Below are 20,467 nucleotides of genomic sequence, written 5' to 3' on the forward strand. Positions count from 1 at the left end.
TAGCAAATGATACAATCGAAATTGGAAAAAATGATACAATCGATACATGAAAACTCGACTATCCAGCCATCTATACTCTGGACAGTGGGAAAAAATATTCAAATTTCCAATTAAATAATTCCAAACCAATATATATTTTTATTAATTAATTATGGCTGATGATATGAATGACAAAAGAATTATTCAGTGAATCAGTGTTTCCATTTCAGTAGATGGGAAAAAGTCTGTGACCGACGACGAAAAATCGGCCATTGGATCAAATCAAGTTTATACAATAAAAAAAAATTATTAAATCCACGATTCAATAATTGTATGAAAAAAATAATTGATTGGTTATCAATAAATCAATAAATCAATAATAAATAAATAATGAATGAATAAATAATCATGATTGTTTGTTCATTGAGTGTGTGGAGAGAAAAAGTGACAAAAAATTGTTCGTATCACGAAAAAGTTAAGAGTTTGTTGGTGTTGTTCTCTCGTTAAAATGTAGATGATGAAAATGAGCTAAATGAGTCGAACGTAAATGATCAAAGTAATGATTTGAGTAATTTATCGAATGTATTTGAGATGGGCTGGTGTATGCCATCGTTTTCGTGTGAAATAGATGATTGTAAATATGTACATGACAATCAAAAAGGCAAACAATATTGCCATTGCATAGATTGATGTTCTTGATGCACATTGCTGTTGTAGATTCAACATGACAGAATCGGTTTTGTATACGGTCGTGTCTAATTTTAATAAATAAATTCATTATTACAATCAAATATCGATAATCGATAGCAAACAACAACAACAACAACACTTACTGTTCATTGGATTGAGATTTTCGTTGACATCGAGAACAAGAATTTCTTTACTTAGAGTCATTTCATCATCGGTGTCCTGATTGGATAAGGAAACTGAACGGCGTCTTCTTCCCCATGATTCAACATTATCTCGGCCCACACCACAGATGACTGGTTCACATTTTCCAATACAATATTTGACATTGCATTGGAATATGACGCCATACGATTCAGTGAATCTGAACGCTTCATAGGTGCTTTCCAATGCATTACCAATTTGATAAAAACTTGGGAAAATCGAGTTATCCACAGGACAACTAAACAAACACATTGACGGTGAGCAAAACAAAGTCAATCAATCAATCAATCAATCAATGGTCAAACACACTCTTACCCATGCTCATCGATGATTTCGAATGTACTTCGTGAATCTTTAGCCATTGCCACACAACTTCGAGCAAATATTCCATAGGGTGTGCTTTCCGGTATTTCGATACGGAACGAAAGTCGATCACCAATGCGAACGGTCGATGCTTCACGACCATCACTGCCGAAAATGGTAATCTTTGGCAATGGAGCTTCTGGTGCCGAAGTGATTTGCAATGTATCAGGATCTCTGACTGGCATCATTCCGAATGTAACATTTCTGGATGTCGTTTCATATGTACATCGTACATGATAGACTTTATCCGCTTTGGTGAGAACAACATTATGGTGTTGTAGTACCACAGTGTTCGTGTACATTCCACCCAACGATTGTGTATTACAATCTTGGCCACCCAATGAAATGTCCAGTGTGAATTGCTGACTATTACGAACATTTAGATTACAAGTTTCACTGCGACCTAATGCATAGATACGGCCATGAAATGGTCGACTTGTCTGTACGTTCACAACGATTTTCGTGTCCGTACATTTCAATGCCACATCATAGCAAACACCATACGAATCACAGGATGGTTCAGATCCTTCCTGTACGATGGGAACATTTGAAATTGTTGATATGGTGGGCGGTAATGTTGCTATCGTCGATATGACAGATGGTTTGCCATTCGTACTGCTCATTGAAGATGATGCCATCGATGTGGTCGTCATAGATGATTGCTGTTGTTGTACATTTTTATTATTTGTATCATCTACATGAAAAACAGAAAATCATTCATTCATTCATTCAGTCATTCAATAGACAATCATACTTGCACATCCAGCTTCGAAATAAGTGGCACTAGAATCACCACTATCCAACAATGGTATCGGACTAGGAGTGGCGAACGTATCTAAACCATCGGGAAATGTTTTATGATCAAGATGATAAAGGGCACAATTCGGTTGGCCAGGTTTGAAACTTGGCCGATAAAGCACAGAACGACATATAAATTCGTTTTCAATTGTACAGGCTCGAAGACATCCTCCTTGTGATTTAACCTATTCAACATGAATAACATTCCTATTCACATATATGGTTCAACATTGTGCTATACATACCAGTAGTTCTTTATCTGGATAATAATTTAATTCAACATAATGAGCAACCTTATTGAATGCCATTCCAACTTTGGCGTAATCATAGATACGTTGATCTGGACATACTTGTTCGGCTATCCAAAAAAAACAATCCTTTATTCGCTCTATATCTACTTATTATCATCAACAAACACTTACATCGTAGACAAGAGTTTTCAAAATAATCGATTCCTTGCACATCGACCAGATCTTGTGGGAATCCAATCGGACTACGACGATCATATTCACTTAGATGACATTGTAATGTCAGATAATTGAATTCTACCGAACGGCAAACAAAACGACCCTAATTATTGAACAAAACAAAATTCATCAGTCAGTCAGTCAGTCAGTCAATCAGTAAGTCAATCAGTACCTCACTAAGACAAGCAGAAAGACAGGCTTCACGATTCGATGTATAGATGATTGCATTGTCTAGGCCACGCATCATTTTATTGGGAAATCTTTCAAATGACCACAGACGATTACAAAGATTGTCGGAACGTAATTGCATTTTGGTAAAGAAATACATGTTGACAGCTTTCTGCAGTGATGTACTTGAATATGAACCACTTGGTTGCTGTTGAAGATTATTATTACCGGATACGGATACCGGTTTCTTGGCTAATGTTTCGTTCTGTAAAAGACACGTTGTCTCCTGTATTGGCGTCAATGGATTCACAACAAAACTGAATGCAGCTGCCGTACAATCATCTTCATCACGACACCATCCAAGACATTCGTAAAGGGAGACATTGCGTATTGTGTAGTAGATTGTTCCCGGATAGTCACGGTTAGTCATCTTGTCAAACGTGATTCGACCTATAAAGAACAAAACAGAATTATCATCCATTCACTGTTCTGGTTGTGTTATCATTCTCTCACTGTATATATCAATGATCATCCTCAACATGATGAATAAGTAATCGAAAATCGAAAATCAATAATCAATAATCAATACTAACCGTAAGTGAAGACGAATAAATTGGCCAAAATGATCATGATTGACAGTGAATAATAATAATTGCTTCTTTTATCATCATTCCATGTCCTCCTTCGTATGGACAGGCTCAATAATTTCATTAATATCCCATTCATTGTCATGTGAGAGATGAGAGATGCAGCAATGAATCAATTATATCTAAACAAAACGGTAAAAAGAAAAATGAATCAAGTATAGAGATCATCAATAATCAATTAAGAATGAAGAAAAAAGACAATGGTCTCTCTCTCTCTCTTAAATGAAACTAGAGCATTGTTATAAATCTAATGATGAAAAATGATTTATGATCATCGCATAATTCACATTTGTCAATTTGTCAATCACATTCTTATAGTCTGAATGTCCACTATCGAACAAAATTTTATCAAAAAAAAAAAAAAAAAAAAAAATCTTTATCGACACGCATGACTTGACAACAGACAAAACGAGATGGAAAAAAATGTCATGTTCTGAATTGGTTTGCTCGATCGAATAAATGCATGTTAATGACACACACATAGATAAACAGTTGGATTAACTATAGACCACCTAGCAAACAGACAGCTTATTAATCAAAAGTTGTCTTGTTTTGTTCATTGTCAAGTTAGATCAGATGATCAGACGATAATCATTCACAACAACAACATTTATAAATCAAACATTCATTCATTCATTCATTTATGCTACACATCCTCAATCAATAGAACAATAGACAAAGTTGTTGTGCATTCTATATCAATTGTGAATTGTAATTTATATCGGATTCATTTCCATCCATCCATCCATCTATATCGGTGTCATTATCATTGTATCAGCATCATCATTCAATCACGATAATCATTCAATGTCCGATGCTGCTGCCAATCAATCTTTTTGTTTTGTTTTGTTTTGTTTTGATAGCGACTAATTTGTTATCCGATCAATCGTGTTGGCGGTTATATGGTGGTGGTGCTTTGGCTCGGCTCTACCCCATAATTATCATCAACAATCAATTGTTGTTTGTCGGTTGGTGTATCAAATAATAAACAACGATGGATTGATAGATATCGCGCATCCTACACACTGGAAACACCAATAAAAACTGATCAATGTTTGACAGTGAAAAAAGCAAACAGCAGCCAGATCACCCATGAAAAAGAGTGATGGATTCTAAAATTAATACTTTCGTTCATTGATCAAACAAGATGGTTCTTTTAGAATTGGGAATTGATATGCACATCATTCTTTATATCATTCTGCAAGAGCACTCGATTTTCAACACATAAAAATCGTGAGAGATTGGAACCTTGACCTAATGTCAATGTGATGAGTCTAGTGAGAAAAAAATCGATTATCAAAGTAAAGTAACCAAAATTGATTTTCTTACAATCAGATCGGATTGTCATTTGGTGAATAAATTGAATTTCAAAATCACAAATGTCAGCTTCTGTTCTGTCATCAACATTGAATATCAAATTGGAATAATAAAAATCTCCCATTCCGATTGTTCTAGTTTTTCACTTTTGGAGACAATAAAAACAGCTCTTAACCCATCAAAAGTTTGCTTGTTACGCTTTGGTGGACAACATTGGTGGTAATAAAAATTCGTAAGCACAAAAAACGATTTAAATCAAGCGAAACATTTTCACAACCATCAACATGGATGGACGGATAAGTCAGCGCTTTGGAAAAGATTATTGCATTTTCCTCGATCAGAAGAAAATTGTTTAATCGATTCCATCCAAGAGAGATGGGAATCGACAATCGAAAATGGTGATTTTATGACCATTTGCCAGCTATTATGGAATATTATCTCTCAAATACGAATGATCGAATCACGAAATCGAATAAATAACATCAACATCAACACAAATTGGTGGCTGTATCTCTTTTTTAACGATTAATGACTATTTAATCGACAAGGCTTGCTGTATCCAATGCTACTGTACATCTCTACACATCGTATGAATCGATGATTAGATTTAGATGATGATTTGATGGATGATAATGATGAATGAATGAATGAATGAATGAATGAATGATGATGATGATGATCAAATTAAATTATCGATGTCTTGTTTTATATATATCATGATAATCAATCAAAATAGTTACCCTAATTACGACGTGTATGTATGGCAAATTATTCAACCACAAAACGATTATTGATTTTTATTGATTATATGATGAGCATGAGATTAAAACATTTCAAGATGGCAAAACATAAAATTTCAATGTCAAGGTCAAAAAATAGATGAATAAAACAAAATAGAATCACAATCATCAACAACCAGAAACACAGAGGAAATAAGAAAATTCAAACAAACATGGCAAACACACAGGAACATGAACACGATCTGGAAATGTAAGAAAAATCATTCTGATATATCAGGCAGACACTTTCGCTCTGGCTTTTTATACGAACCAACATTCTGGTCAAAACTGATTGTGTGTGTGTGTGTGTGTGTGCTCGATACTCTCTCGATACGCTAAAAGTAAGGTCAACCATTAAGTTTGTGCGAGTGTTCAGAATAACGGTTCCTGTTACCCTGTTACTTATTCCTTTAAGGAACTGGTAAAGAGAGAAAAACAATTCAGACAGACAGAGAGACAGAGAGAGAAACAGATAAAGCAAACAGGTATCAAAAAGAGATGGTAGCTAGCCCAAAATTGTCCATTGTTTTCTGTATATTGGGTGATATTCACCTATTCCGATCATCATCATAATAAAAAAAAGTAGGAGGTCATTCGGCGCCATTCTATCTCTCTTAGTACTGCTAGATAGTGAACAATAAAAATGGTAATCATGACATATAACAATGATGATGATATACCATGATTCAAGTCAGTCAGTCAGTCACTGAGTCACTGTATTTCTCTCTCTATCTGTCTTCTCTGCGAGTTATATTCCATTGTCTGTTACCGTTATCGTTTCTTTCAAGTCAGAGGGTAGCAAAATGGTGTCTCTCTTTTTCCTTGCTTTGGAATCAAAATACGTGGATTCGGTTCGTTTTTAGGTGTCATAAAAAATCTAATGACTGATGATGATATGAACGAATTTTGTTCGCCTCACTGTTTCGGGCACCGGTTTTCATCCATCGCATCCTTGAATCGAATCGAATGTCATGTGTAGTATGCATCCGTGTTTGTCCAAATCTATCCATCCATACCGAGCGGCCACAACCTTGGTGTGTTTTTCATTGTTTAAAATTTTTTTACATCCATCTTCACCATTAATCGTATTCGATGGATACGATTCATCTGGAGCAATGTGCATATTGTGTATATATTGTGTTCATTCTTTTCCTTATTCATTCATTCCAACTATTCATTTTATACTGCTCTTGCTTGCTTCACATTTGAATGCACAGAAAACAAGTAAAAAATCTAAACACAAGATATCTTTGAACAAGCCAACGGAATGTGATTTGATGGGCTAGCAACATTGATGCGTAATACACACATAACATTCTTTGGCCATAATAAATAAAATACAGCGAGAAGGGGGTAATGAAAATGATGGTCCAATGCAAAAGTAGAGTGATTTTGCTTTGCCTGATTGGCTGACTATGATCATTATTATTTCATTCATTCATTCATTCAAACAAACAAACAAACAATCATCTAGCTAATGAACTAACCAACGATCGAACTGACCGAGATTGCCATGCCAATGTCTATGGTTAGATCAGTATAATGATACTGTTAATGTTGTCCAATTTATGTCTCTCTTTTCCAACCTGAAAATTTCTAGAGCTAAAAGATTCTGATTCAAGAATTTTTCTGTTATCCGGATGTAAAATTCAAGTCCAGATTTATAATGAGTAAGCGAATAGAAAGACAAAAAACATGCTCATTCATTAAGAACAAACAACTAAATCTTAGAGAAGCAGAAAACAAACACAAGACACAGAGACAAATTATCAAGTCAGTGACGGTGACACAATATGTACCACCACCGTTATAATCATCATCATAAGAATGACATGTCATCATTAAACATTTCATTTCATAATAATAATCATGGCCATTGTTTGAATAAAACAAGTTGACTTGAGACTACTTGGACAATAATTATGTTGTTTTGGTTGGTCAGTTGGTCGGTTTCATAAACAATAAATAAATGAATGAATGGATGGATGGATGGATGAATGGATGGCACCATTTTTTCACAATGACACACACACACACACATGAAAGGGGTTGACATTAACTCATAATCTTTGTATGTTTATCATGTTCAAGATATAATCATGAAATAATGGGCAATCAGACATAAAGACGGTAAATAATCATTTCTTGATTCCTTGGACAATCATCGTCGTCTTTTAGGTCAACTCCAATACAGTCAAGAGTGGATAAACTACTTTTCATTTTTCAATGAATGGTTCATTGCTTGATTGTGATTGGTGAGAAGAAAAGAAACCAAAATAATTAATTAACAAGTGAACCAACAAGGTAGGCAGAAAGGCAGAAAGGCTAAATCCAATTTTCATTCTTCAACAATCGATTTGTCATTGAACGAAAATCTGGCATATTCTCCCAGCAGCAGCAACAATGATAATGTTTAGCAATGCCAACATTGTAAATGAGAAAACTGGACTAATCGAATCCATTGAGAAAGATTTGTTTTGTCTGTCTGATGGTCAATGGTTGATCCAATCCAAGGGAAGGGGTTTTTGAATAATGAATGATGTTTGCAGTTTTCGCTGCTGACCTTTGTTCTTTCGTACACTTGCGTGCTATTAAATCTCATCCATTCATCTACAAGGAGTGCCTTTCATTCATGTAGCCCAAATGATTTCGAGTTGGCTGGCCCGATTTTCACAATCTTTCTTATGTAATGCTTGTATTTATGTGTGTGTGTGTGTGTGTGTGTGTATGCGGGCAATCAGTCTTCAATTCAATCATGATAATAAAATTCAAAATCCAATAATAATAACATGCCAATGAATCAACAACCAACCATTTAATGTTGTTGTTGTTTGGCGAATTAGAGCATTTTTTTTTTTGCTACAAAATTGTCTTATCTCATGTTGTTGATTTTATACGTTATTCAATTTGATTATGATCAGCATGTTTTTGTTTTCAATTAACACCTATATCCATAAGCATTCATTCATTCTTCATCATCATCATCTTAATTGAGTAATATTTACACAATTTGGTTCATTATTCAAACATTCATCATCATTCAGTTCAATCAAGGATTAAATGAATGGATGGTCTAAACATTTATTTATAGCAACCAACAAAAACAACCATAATAGTCCAATATATCTCTCTCTCTCTCTCTCTCTCTCTCTCTCTCTCTCGATTGGTCAACTAGGCCAATGTCAAAGTGACAATGAATGTAATGAAAAATTTTCTCATGCTGTCAAACCATGATGATTATCATGATAATGAATGAATGGTCAAAACAAATTGGAGCAAAAGATTATATCACAATCCAATCATATAACGTTTGTTTGTTTGTTTGCCATCCATTCATTCATTTCCGATCAATCTCTCATAACTGTTGAGCACACTGGTGTTGCAGATAATGATCCCATTTTATCATTGACCATATCTCTATCTCTCTCTCTCTCCTTATCTATACACCCACACCCACCCACACACACATACATCACGTTCATTTTATCTTCCTAATGATGTTCCTCATGTGCACACAAAACAGATCTGTTCACAAATTCACATCCACATGATCATCAACAACATCATTATCATCATGAAATGGCATCATTATAGATTAATTCAGCATCATCATCATGATGAATAAAATCGTGTATGGATATGGATGACAAAAATGATGACAATCAAGCAATTTAATGAACACAAATGGTATCCATTCTGAAAAAAATGATCTCATCATCATATCGGTATCAAGCTGAAAAGGGTATCAGCCACGACAACCACACACCAAACAAATAACAAAACAATAGCCTGATCCTATCTCAACAATTTCTTGCAAAACCCACTAGAATGACTGTATAGTGCATGCACAATATAAAATGTCCGATTCAATTGTAAAAATTTGTTCAAATATGGAATGGCAAAAAATTTTCAGTTCTGGTCGAATGACAATCACATATTTCAATGTTCTCTACTTTCGGCACTAGTTATCGAATGAACCAAAAAAAAACTGCAAAACTATTCATTAGGTAATTGTGTGAAATTGTCATGTTGAATTCTTCATTTTCTTCGCGAAAAATGGGTTTCAATAATTTGGAAAAAATTATTGAAAACATTTAACACAGATTTGACTCGTCTACCTCATAATGATCATCGTCATTGTAATGACAGACTTGACTTGAATTCTAGCCAACAAACAAAATTGGGTCACAATTCAAGGTTCAAGGGTGACAATTTTTTTCCTTGATTACAGATTGATTTCGGTTGATTGGTTAAACAAACAAACGAATGAATTTTATTGTCGATTTGCCAACAATGTTCATCCAATAAATAAATACGGTAATATGGACAGCGAATTCGATAGCTTTCAAAAAAAAGGATCAAATGTCAGAAGAACAATCAAAACAACAACGTATATCAATCGTATTGAGTGGATCATTATTATCATCATATACAACAACCACAACAACAAGAAAATATCATTGATAATCAAAGTAAATTATAATCATTGTTCCCGATTGAAACGGAAAAAAATCCAATTGATGCGCGCCAATTTCACAATGAATGAATGAAAAGTAACGGTTTCGATCAATAGTAATCTGGTGCTATGGGAAAATGTTGTTGTTGTTGTTGTTGTTTGATTTACTTCTTGCTCAAATGCATCGACAACGACAACGACAACGAAAACAAAACAAATTCCATGTCATGCCACTCATTATGATGAATGATTGCAAAAAATAATTCAACAACAAGGAACAAAATAAAACCAGATGTACCCAAATTTAAGAAGCTTGAAATTGAATTGCCAAAAGCACACACATTTGAGTTGAGAAAATGACAACAGGCAAATGTGGCGGCATTGGGTGATGCCCATTCAAAAAAAGATGAAATCAATGAATCAATTGAATAGTTTCCATCAATGACACAATAGATTCGATAATCTTTCCCAGCACAAATGGGTAACTTGATCATCAACATTCAATGATAAGTAATGTTCGGCTCAACAATAGATTGAATGGATGGAATCCAATTATGATTCCCCATCACCCCGGTCATATAGTGATTGAACTCGATCAATGGCGGTCACTATTACAGCAAAGTGTGTGTGTGCGTGTGCACAATGCAATTGACCATTCCATTTCCATTTTGATTATTATTATTGACAACATTGACCTACACACACTGAATAAGGATATTTCAAACAACCCAACAACAATCAAATGGTTCTTTAATTGACAATGATCATTATGATCAAGCATTATGAACAAGCCATTACAACAAATGGTAGAAGAAACCGGTCAATTTAAAATCTTTTCTTTGGTGGTCATTGGAAAAAATAGACATTACACTTCTGCCAAGTGATGCTTGTCATCGGTCGATCCATGTGTGCAAATCGTTATGATTTGTCCTAATATCATCCTCATATTCATCAAATAAGAAAAAAAAATTTTCACTTTGGCAGATTTAGGGAGATGATGAAAAAATTTTGATTGAACTAGAGCATTCCGTCTGGCTCATCATAATATTCCGGTCTATTAACTTTAACATGTTCGATTGATACATCATCCATCGATCGATCGAGCAAACGACAATAATAACCAAGATTAGATGATGATGATCATGATGATGATGATGATGGAAGATTTTTTCATTTTTCTGACCATATTACATTATATTACATTATCATTACATTATCATTGTCGATCAATCGATCGATGGATTTAGATATCGGACAAATTGCCGGTGCCAAAATATCAACCAGAACATAATCAAGCGATTAGATGAGATTATTATAGCCATCAATCAATCAAGATTTTTCGATATGATTTATGATCACTTTTTTCAATCAATTCAATTGCAAACAACTTTTAATGACAACTAAATTATCCACTGTTGCGACATATCAAATAATGATAGTTTTACCCGAATCAATCGAATCAATAATCTTTCGACCAGGTACAATTTCAATCATTTAGTCAGCTCATTCGATACAATGTATGTAAATAGGCCGGTCACATACAATGGATGTCCATTTTTCAAATGATAAAAATGTGAATCAAAATTCAGAATCGAGGCCATATCACAATACACAATACAATCTAGAATGAATGATCTAAGATCATTCGCTGATGATTAACAAATTATGCAATCTACAAAAAATAAAATCCAAATATTCGGAGCAAAACAATCGATGCAAAGATGCCCGTCGTTTGCCATCCAAAAAAATGTATTGTTGGTGTGTGTGTGTGTGAAGGGAATCTCATTTCCTTCCTTTCATTCTTGTATCAACACAAGGAAATGCGAGAAAAAAGATTTTTATTTTTTGATCAAAACAAATCAAGATCGTGATGGAAGATCGCGCACACCACAACTCTACTGACAAAATGTGACAATTGTAATCATCATGGCATTTCTTTCTCTCCCTCAATCTCTGTTTATAGTTACCGAGAAGCGAAAAAAAAACAAAACACAGAACGAACAATTTTCGAATAGCTAATATCAAAATGATGATAGTAGAATGTGTGGCAGCAAGACAATAGCCACGAACGCTGATGATGATCAACAATAATAATAATAAGGTGGAAAAGAGATTCGATTCGGATTGACATCTCTCATCAAAGTACCTCTCTGTTACTCAATATCATCAACATCATCAGCGAGAATGACAATGAAAGAGGGTTAATTAGACAATCTTCAAAGCTGCGTGTGTGTGTGTGTTTGTGTATGTGTGTGTGTGGGATGACGAGCAACAGTAATATTTAAATATAGCTCTTATACTACAAATTCAGCAATGTTCCTGGTACGATATAACAACAGAAAAGGTGTTATCAATTTGGTTGTCACATCCACCACAACAACGAATGAATGTTGAATAATCATTATTCTGCCAATGACAGCTATTATCTACCTATAACACTATATCCGGTACTTGATCGAAAATTTCATGTCAAACGTGAGTGTGTGTGTGATGAAACAACGCCATAAACAGTGTTCATGTCAATCATTCCATAACATGAGTATTGGCCATCATTATCATTATCGTTACCGGTATCTAATGACATATTCTTTTCCATCACCGGTAGTTTATATTCTGTGTTGGTTGAATAATAAATTCAACTCGTTTCCATCAAAAAAAAACAGTTAAAAAATTGTCATCATCAAATCAAATCGTGTCTTATGGATTACTGAAATCAACAACAACACAACGGGAAATGAATAAATGGATAATACCGACCTAACGATCAAGATAATCGCATTTTCGATTTGTTTCGTACCAAGTCAAAGAAAAAGAAGCAAACAAAATATGACAAAAAATCATGCATATGTCATACACCTTACTTTCATAGATAATGACTTGAGACTCATGTTAACGATGTGAAATGTCCAATATGAATGAATGATGAATATGAATATCATCACTCTGTTCATGCATATCTAACAAAATTGTGCGGGGCATTCGGTTGGTCATTCGAATTATAATAATAAAAAAAACTTCAGATTTCTTTCAGTTGCAGCAAACAAGCAGAAAAAATGAGAGCAAAACAATGGCTATAATTTCGATAATTTATCGTCTTTCTATCCATCCGTATGTCCATGTTCATCATATCACCATCAAATTAATCCTGTCCATAGGCAAACTTATTCCCCATTCACAAGGATTACACTTTGTTGTGTGATTTTATAACCCAGTCACCTAATGAAAAGAGAATGAAATCCATTCGAGATCATTCCTTCCTTTGTTTTTTATTATCGTAACTCTTCTACGACCGACCGAATAACCGAATGTCATGAGAATTCTGAGCTTATCGATTCGTTGGGGTAATGGGCAAAAAAAACATTCATTCATTGGTATTAACTTGTCATATCATAACTATTATTACAACCATCAAAAAAGTATCAAACTTTTTTTCGCTCGTCGATTCACTTTTTGCCAATCAGAAAATACAGAAAATAAAACAAAACCTCAGATCCTTAGATCAACATTTTTTTCGGACAAAAATTTAGCCAATTTTAGTGCTGTTCATCCATTCATTTAATCTCATTGTTTCGAGGTTCATTTGACCACAAACTTATTACTGGCACATAAATAATATGACCAGGTGAAAAGAAATCACGGGTGTAACTTTGAATTTATCTGCTAAAATGTACATATTTTTACATTCCATCACGATCATGTATGAAATGTGATGACTTGGGATCAAATCCGATATATATTGCCAATGCAATGATCAACAATTTTTGAAACGAAAATTTAAAAATTTGAAAAAATCCACATTTGCTAATATTTTCACTAGCTACTTGTTGCAAACAGACACACACACACTGCTACTACTGCTGAAAATTGACTTTTTAGTGGGAAAAATTCAAAAATTGACTGACCAGAAAATGGTTTTAACAAAAATTTAACACTTTGAAAACGATGCTTTCATTTTGCTATATGGGGTTATAAATAACAAGGTAATAGACAAATTGATTGACCAATGATGAATCTTTTGCCATTTTGTTCAATGCTATGATAATGATATTCATTACAACAAGAAATGATGATGGTGGTTTATAATCATAATTATATGTGGTGAGAAAATTTATCATCAACAACAACAACAATTCTAATTGAATTGCAGTTCATTTCATTTCATTTCATTTTTTGCAGATGAAAAATGTGTGAATTTTCAACAATCATGAGGATGATGGTCGATCAGAAATTGGTTGAACGAATTTTTTTCGTTCATCACTCATCATTATCCATGGACTATTCAATTCGATTGAATGAGAGAATCTAAACCCTAACTATATAATGAGAACCGAGCAAAGAAAAAAATAACGATCATCATCATCATCATCATCGTGATGGACTGTGCATTTTTTCATTTCGTTTCGTTTCGTTTTGTTTTGTTTTGTTTTTCACATTCTCATCTCATACTTGTTGTTCATGGTTATTCCATACACACACGCAATCTCATCCATTCACATCTCTGTGTTCATTGATGAAACAAAACTAAACTGGAGATAGATGGAAAAATGAGGCTAATTTGTAAACAGATTCATTCATGAAAAGCTGGACATAATTTAAGGTCAGTGGTGTTCACTCACCAATATGAGTTATGGATGCAAATATGGATTCAAACGAAACCATCCTACATTCTTTCAATGTTCATCGTATGGAGATTACAAGTGATCTGTCGCTAAAATAATTAATACACTCAATTAGCAAGTCAGCCACAAACCAATTACCGTTCATCATCATCTTGATGATAATAATGTTGATGGCCGGTGAATAACACGCCCTTATAACCACAGATGACACATCCTAATGACCGAATTACTTAACATTTGATGATGAATCAAATTAAATTCAATTGAATAAAGTTTTTAATGAAAAAAAGTAAAGCAAAATTTCCGGTATTATAATCGACAACAAAAATGGATATTAAGCCGGTATCTTTCTATCCATATCACGAAAATGTCATCACGCATATCTCCTAATAGTACGATTGTATTATGTTGTTGTTTGCTTGAATTTTTTACATTTGAAAATCTAACCTGTGTGTTTATTGTCTTATTGTTATGTGCTGAACTTGTCTATTTGAATCGTAATTCAAGTGAATGAATGTATAATAAACAACAACGACAACAACTTGTTCGGCATGGAATTTTGAATCATTTGACTGTATTTGCACAACAATCTTGCCATAATCATTGTTGGTTTTTCACATTACTATATATCCATTGCGCAAACAAATTGATTGGTTCAAGTGTTCATAATGTTTACAAATGTAACCAAATTATTATAATTCTCATTGAGAAATTCACATAAAACACAAGTGGCTCAAAATCAAAATCAATCACAAATCATTGTTCGCTTATTGAATTTCAATCAACATCAGGAACCTTACTCTCAAACTTTTCATTCGAAATTCTCTCATCATCATCATCATCGACCGAGTGGAGTTTGTGTCCAAATTAGTTTAGAGAAATGAATTGAAGCATTGACGGAATCTTCGATTGTTCAATCAAGTTTTGTGGATTTATTATTTAGCTCAATCAAATTCATTCTCCAAATGATACCATCCAGTACTGGCTCACTACATCACAAGTTTTGCATGGTACAACTAATTTTCTTTTGAGAAAAAATTTTGATATGTGCTGCCTCATTTCTTTTATTGAAGCAAAAAGGAATTTGAAAATTCTCACAGGCAAACTATGTTTGGATCGAAAAGCAAAAGAAGAGGGTTATTACCCACATTATTATTTCGTCCACCAATGTGTTTGGTAAAGAAAAACAAAAATAGCTCACAAATATCAACAAAAACAACAAAAACAACAAAATATGCAATATGCACAGTCAGTTTATGGTAATTTCTCGAGATGAGAACAAGATTATAGCCTTGCACATTTCATCATCTGTTTAAATATCAATCTGGTGGCTTGTTTTAGTTTGTCTTTTTTCCGATTCAGTCAATTCATTTCGATCAATTTTGTTTTGTGCAAAAAACAAAAACAAAAAAAAAATTTGATTCGATTCTATGCACCATTGAGTGTTGAATGTGCAAGTTTAAATTTTCTTTTTTCACCGGCCAACAACAACAACAACAATGATGATGACAGAATGAAAATTACAATTACCTTCATGTCAATAGACAATGGATTGACTGACTGACTGACTGACTGATCAGATAGATGATGATAGGCAAGTTGAGATCAAATAACCCAATAGGATCGAATAACAAAATAACAAAATCAACAGCAAATTATCTCATGTGTGCCAAATGTGTGCCAATCGTATATCCAACAGGTTAGAGCTAATTCGATAGCGAATAAAACAACAACAGAAAATTGATCAATTTATTAATTGTCAAATTCATAGATTCATTCTTGTTCAACATATCGATTTATTCGCATCATCATCATCATTATAATAATCATCAATTCAAAGGAAACATAGACCCCATCTGGTCAATGAAGAAGAAATGGATGAATGACAATGGTGACAACCATTTCGAATCACCATTGGTCATGCTATTTGGCCATTCATTCTATCTCATCACAATCACAATCACAATCATCATCATTAACAAGAAATGAAATTCATCTTCAAAAGAGGTTGAGGGGGTTAATCTGTGTTTTAAAACAAGGATAGCCTCATGATTAATGACCTCATTACTGGTCAACAACAGTAGTAGTATGAGCACATTCATGAATTCGAGATGATATTTAATCCTCTCCTAATATCCAAAGCATATAGAATTCGTTTATGATCATCATTTAATTAATACAACGACAACATTAATATGACTGAGTGTGAATGTGTCTGATAAAACAAAATTATTATTGATCATAATGAGCCAACCATTGCTTTTTGTCAATATACAAAATCGTTGAAAATTGAATTTGGCATCACAGAAGAAAGCAGACACACACACACACACACACATAGACATAGAGACACGAGAATGGCTTAGGTTACACTTACTTGGATAAATTTATTCCTTTTCCTAGCTTGATTAGATTTGCTCATTTTCATCGTGATCATGATACATTGTGTATAGATGATGATGATGATGATTATGATTATGGTGGTGGTTGTTGTTGTGCTCAATGTAAACATATAGATCATTTATTAGAAACGATTGTTTATACATTATGGCAATGTTCAATTTCATTTTACTACCGGTGGTCGACCACACTTGCATGTCGTGTGTGTTTGTCTTTGTATACGGTTGAGCGACCATGAAATTTGGTCATCAAAATTCTACCCTTCTTCGTTTTCGTCTTTCCATTATTATTATGAACGATACAGCAAATCACCGTCAACAATGGTGAAGATGTGGTAAGAAAAAAAAATGCTTCTTTCAATATCAAAATGTCAATGGTTTATGAGCAAATTTATTTTCTGGTCGCGACCCATCACTAATTGGTCATCATCATCTGATCTTTGTTGTTTGTGAAAATAGCTGGAATAATAAAAAAAACATCAGTGGGGAAAGCATGTGATAAGATAATATGTGACCAGCGAAAAATGTTCTTTGCTGCTTACTGAATACTTACAATAAAATAAAACGTTTTTTCTTCTTCTTCTGGGGAGCAGGGATAATCATCATGATCATCATCATAATGATTAAATTGCAATTAATCGTTCTTGATAAATGCAAACAATTATAATGATAATGACGATGATGATGATGTTTTATGTTTTATTTGAAAAAGGACAAACAAATTAAACACTTTTTTCACATTTTCACATTTTCACAAAAATTTGATTCACAAACACTGAGTAATGATCAAATGAACAAAATAATTACTATTTCAACAAATCGAATGTACAATAGAGAATAGTCATCATTATACAACGTAACGTATCGTATGAACAGTCATGATGTTTGGATACATGGATCACATGTGATAATCGTCTGTTTTTATAAATTAAAAGTGATCAGAATCTTGTGTTTGTATGTATGGAATTTGAAAATCAAAATGCCCGACAACAATACTGAACAATCGTCGATGAATGTTCATCCGTTGGTTGGATACATGCAACGAATAGCGGATAGATTTCGATTCGAATCCATCGAACAGGTTCAAGTGCCAATCGATCCAAATGAAACTGGATGGCAACGAATAAAGAAAAGTTGGCAATCATTCAATCGTGGTGAGAGTAATGTTGAATTTCAAATCATCACCAATGCAATCAGTATGGGTGCATTCAGCGGTTTCGTTTTGGGTGCCATCACACAAAATCGACAAGTTTTCCAGTCATTTGTTCAGAAACATAATGCAAACGTTTTTCGTGGTAAACATCAAGCAAATCGTCAATTAACCGATACAATATACATTGAATTATTTACCCGAAGTACGAAACATGCCATTCGATATGGATTGTTTGCCGGAACATTTGTTGGCTCATTAGTAATGGCCGCCACTTATCGGAATGATTTATATTATCCAGATTGTGCCATGGCCGGTGCTATGACTGGTGTGATTTGGAAAGCACATCTTGGACTACGTGCAACAATTGTCAATGCAACACTTGGCTGTATTTTTGGCCTTTCGTTTGCCGCTATCATGAGATTAAGTATGAAACTTTCGGGCACATCCATCCGTCAGATGCGCTATGTCCAAGAAATTGGTGATGATTTTCGTTCAAGTTAATTACAATCAATTAGTGTAAATAAATAAAAAGAGGTTATTATTTCATATTTCATATACCACTCTCATGAGGCTTGGCCACAATACAGATCATTCATCAATTACCTGATCAAATATCAATGGCCCAACCCCAATCATCTGAATTGTTTGTCTGTTTTTATAACGATACAATATACAATTGCACAATATACAGTCCAATATCCATCAATCAATCAATCAATCAATCAATCAATCGACCGAAAAAGAGGGAAAGAAAAAAAATAGAAAATTTTCTCATCCGCCACAGTGGCTTTCGATTGTTATTGTCGTCGTCGTCGTCTGTCCATAGCCGAGATTTGTGAATTAATCGAAATGATGATTATTGATGTGATGGACGACTATGAACATTATTGTTCGAATGAATTGGAGCACAAATATTTTTTCTTCTTCTCATTGCGATTATTTTCCAGGAAAAAAAACCATCACACAACACATCGATCGAGATGATCTAAATCTCACTAGATCGATCGATTCGTCTCAATCACATATGGCAATCATAAATCGATTGAATGACACCTGTTATTATTGGGCAAAATTGTATTTATTATTAGATTTTCGTTTCGATTCAATTGCTCAATTGGAAATTAATCAGAACACGAAATGAAAATAAAAATATCCAAGGCTATGATGAAGTATCCATTGATTCTACTCCAATCGCAATTGTTTGAGTGGATTCCACTTCAATCGGTATGGTTCGTGGTTGTCCAATTATGGCTGTTGTATTTCGAACAAATTGATAGGTTCCTTCTCTGTAGGGAAAAATAGAACATATAGATATTCAATAAAGAGGTCAATGTGAAAGAATGATCAAAAAATACCGTTTTCCTTTAACATTAGCTTCATCATATGGTCGCAAATATTGGGCCTCGTGTCTGGTAATGACACACAAATCCACGTTACTACCAGAGCCAAGATCATTGAAAATGCCAGATGCGATTGCATCGCGAACCAATTTTTTACCTTCTTCCAACTGGGATTTATCATCAAAGAAAATGAAACAAAAATCAACAACCATTAATCATCATTGAAGGGTCAAACACACATACACTTAAATCGGGTTTCCAACGAGATTCGAATACAGCCATGGCTGCTAACGAACCGGAACCCATGGTTGTATAGGGTATTTTATCTGTCGAACCATGTGGGTGAATACAATAGAGAGTAGGACCGAATTTGTCCACACCACCCAAAACCAAAGCAGCGCCAATATATCCTTGGTACCTATATGAAGCAAAGCTTGGGTTAAACATTCGGTACCGAAATAATCATCTTACCGGTAAAGATATTGTTTCAGCAAACGATTCGCAACGCACACAGGCACTTGTTTGCCAGTATTCAAACGTAATAATTCTAATTGTGAACTAATCATTTTTGTAGTATAGTCCGTATCAGCAGCTGTACCGGCACCACAGCAATACATATTCTTGGCAAGGAAATGAATTTTCGCACAATTCTTATCGGCCACAACGTTACCCGATGTTGCACGAGTATCGGCACCCAATATTACACCATCTTTGAAAATGATTCCAGCAATAGTGGTGCCAGTTTTCTGCACTTTAGGAATGGGAAAACCTTTTTGTTTCAAATACTCATTCCTTGTAGATAAAAAATTTAATCAAATTAATCGTACAAATTTAGATATCGATAAATCGTACCTTTCAAAATTTTCAAAATTAAATCCACCAGTTGGTATTTCGGGCAAGATTGCCGAAGACATGTCGATCGATTTTTGGTAATAGTAATTAGTATTAGTAGTAATTATTTAAAATTCTAAATCAATAAAAAAATAAACACTTTTCTACATTTGACAATCCAAGCTTTTATATGCGATAGGCAATGACTCGGCTAAATCCAATTCTCCAGCTTTGTTGACTAGAGCGTGTGTGATTCGAAA

The 20,467-nt window shown here is 34.0% G+C and overlaps 3 protein-coding genes across 5 annotated transcripts; 1 reads left to right on the forward strand and 2 right to left on the reverse strand.

The window, feature by feature from the left end:
* Positions 1–112: 112 nt before the first annotated feature.
* Positions 113–17,596, reverse strand: tyn (trynity). 3 transcript variants are annotated; one of them, XM_075728577.1, is made up of 10 exons: positions 17,437–17,596; positions 16,862–17,342; positions 3,260–3,435; positions 2,671–3,116; positions 2,454–2,601; positions 2,277–2,389; positions 1,988–2,216; positions 1,186–1,927; positions 813–1,108; positions 113–734 (listed from the first exon to the last, which is right to left on the reverse strand). In XM_075728577.1, exons 3-10 carry the CDS (start codon positions 3,396–3,398, stop codon positions 553–555), a joined length of 2,295 nt encoding a protein of 764 aa, XP_075584692.1. In that variant the 5' UTR covers positions 3,399–3,435; positions 16,862–17,342; positions 17,437–17,596; the 3' UTR covers positions 113–552. The 3 variants fall into 3 exon arrangements, with proteins under 3 accessions (XP_075584692.1, XP_075584691.1, XP_046919470.1); XM_075728576.1 differs by lacking the exons at positions 16,862–17,342; positions 17,437–17,596 and adding exons at positions 4,439–4,587; positions 4,643–5,642; XM_047063514.2 differs by lacking the exons at positions 16,862–17,342; positions 17,437–17,596 and adding an exon at positions 5,371–5,645.
* A 168-nt stretch (positions 17,597–17,764) lies between these two features.
* On the forward strand, positions 17,765–18,582 carry 140up (RPII140-upstream gene protein). Its single transcript, XM_047063562.2, has one exon. It carries the CDS (start codon positions 17,863–17,865, stop codon positions 18,535–18,537), a length of 675 nt encoding a protein of 224 aa, XP_046919518.2. The 5' UTR covers positions 17,765–17,862; the 3' UTR covers positions 18,538–18,582.
* A 513-nt stretch (positions 18,583–19,095) lies between these two features.
* Positions 19,096–20,458, reverse strand: LOC124499617 (proteasome subunit beta type-7). Its single transcript, XM_047063557.2, has 5 exons — positions 20,229–20,458; positions 19,848–20,168; positions 19,620–19,794; positions 19,392–19,543; positions 19,096–19,322 (listed from the first exon to the last, which is right to left on the reverse strand). The coding sequence occupies exons 1-5, from the start codon at positions 20,288–20,290 to the stop codon at positions 19,196–19,198; spliced, it is 837 nt and encodes a 278-aa protein (XP_046919513.1). The 5' UTR covers positions 20,291–20,458; the 3' UTR covers positions 19,096–19,195.
* Between the last annotated feature and the right edge of the window lie 9 nt (positions 20,459–20,467).

This window comes from Dermatophagoides farinae, chromosome 2 (genome assembly GCF_024713945.1).
Source record: "Dermatophagoides farinae isolate YC_2012a chromosome 2, ASM2471394v1, whole genome shotgun sequence".
Classification (NCBI taxonomy): domain Eukaryota; kingdom Metazoa; phylum Arthropoda; class Arachnida; order Sarcoptiformes; family Pyroglyphidae; genus Dermatophagoides; species Dermatophagoides farinae.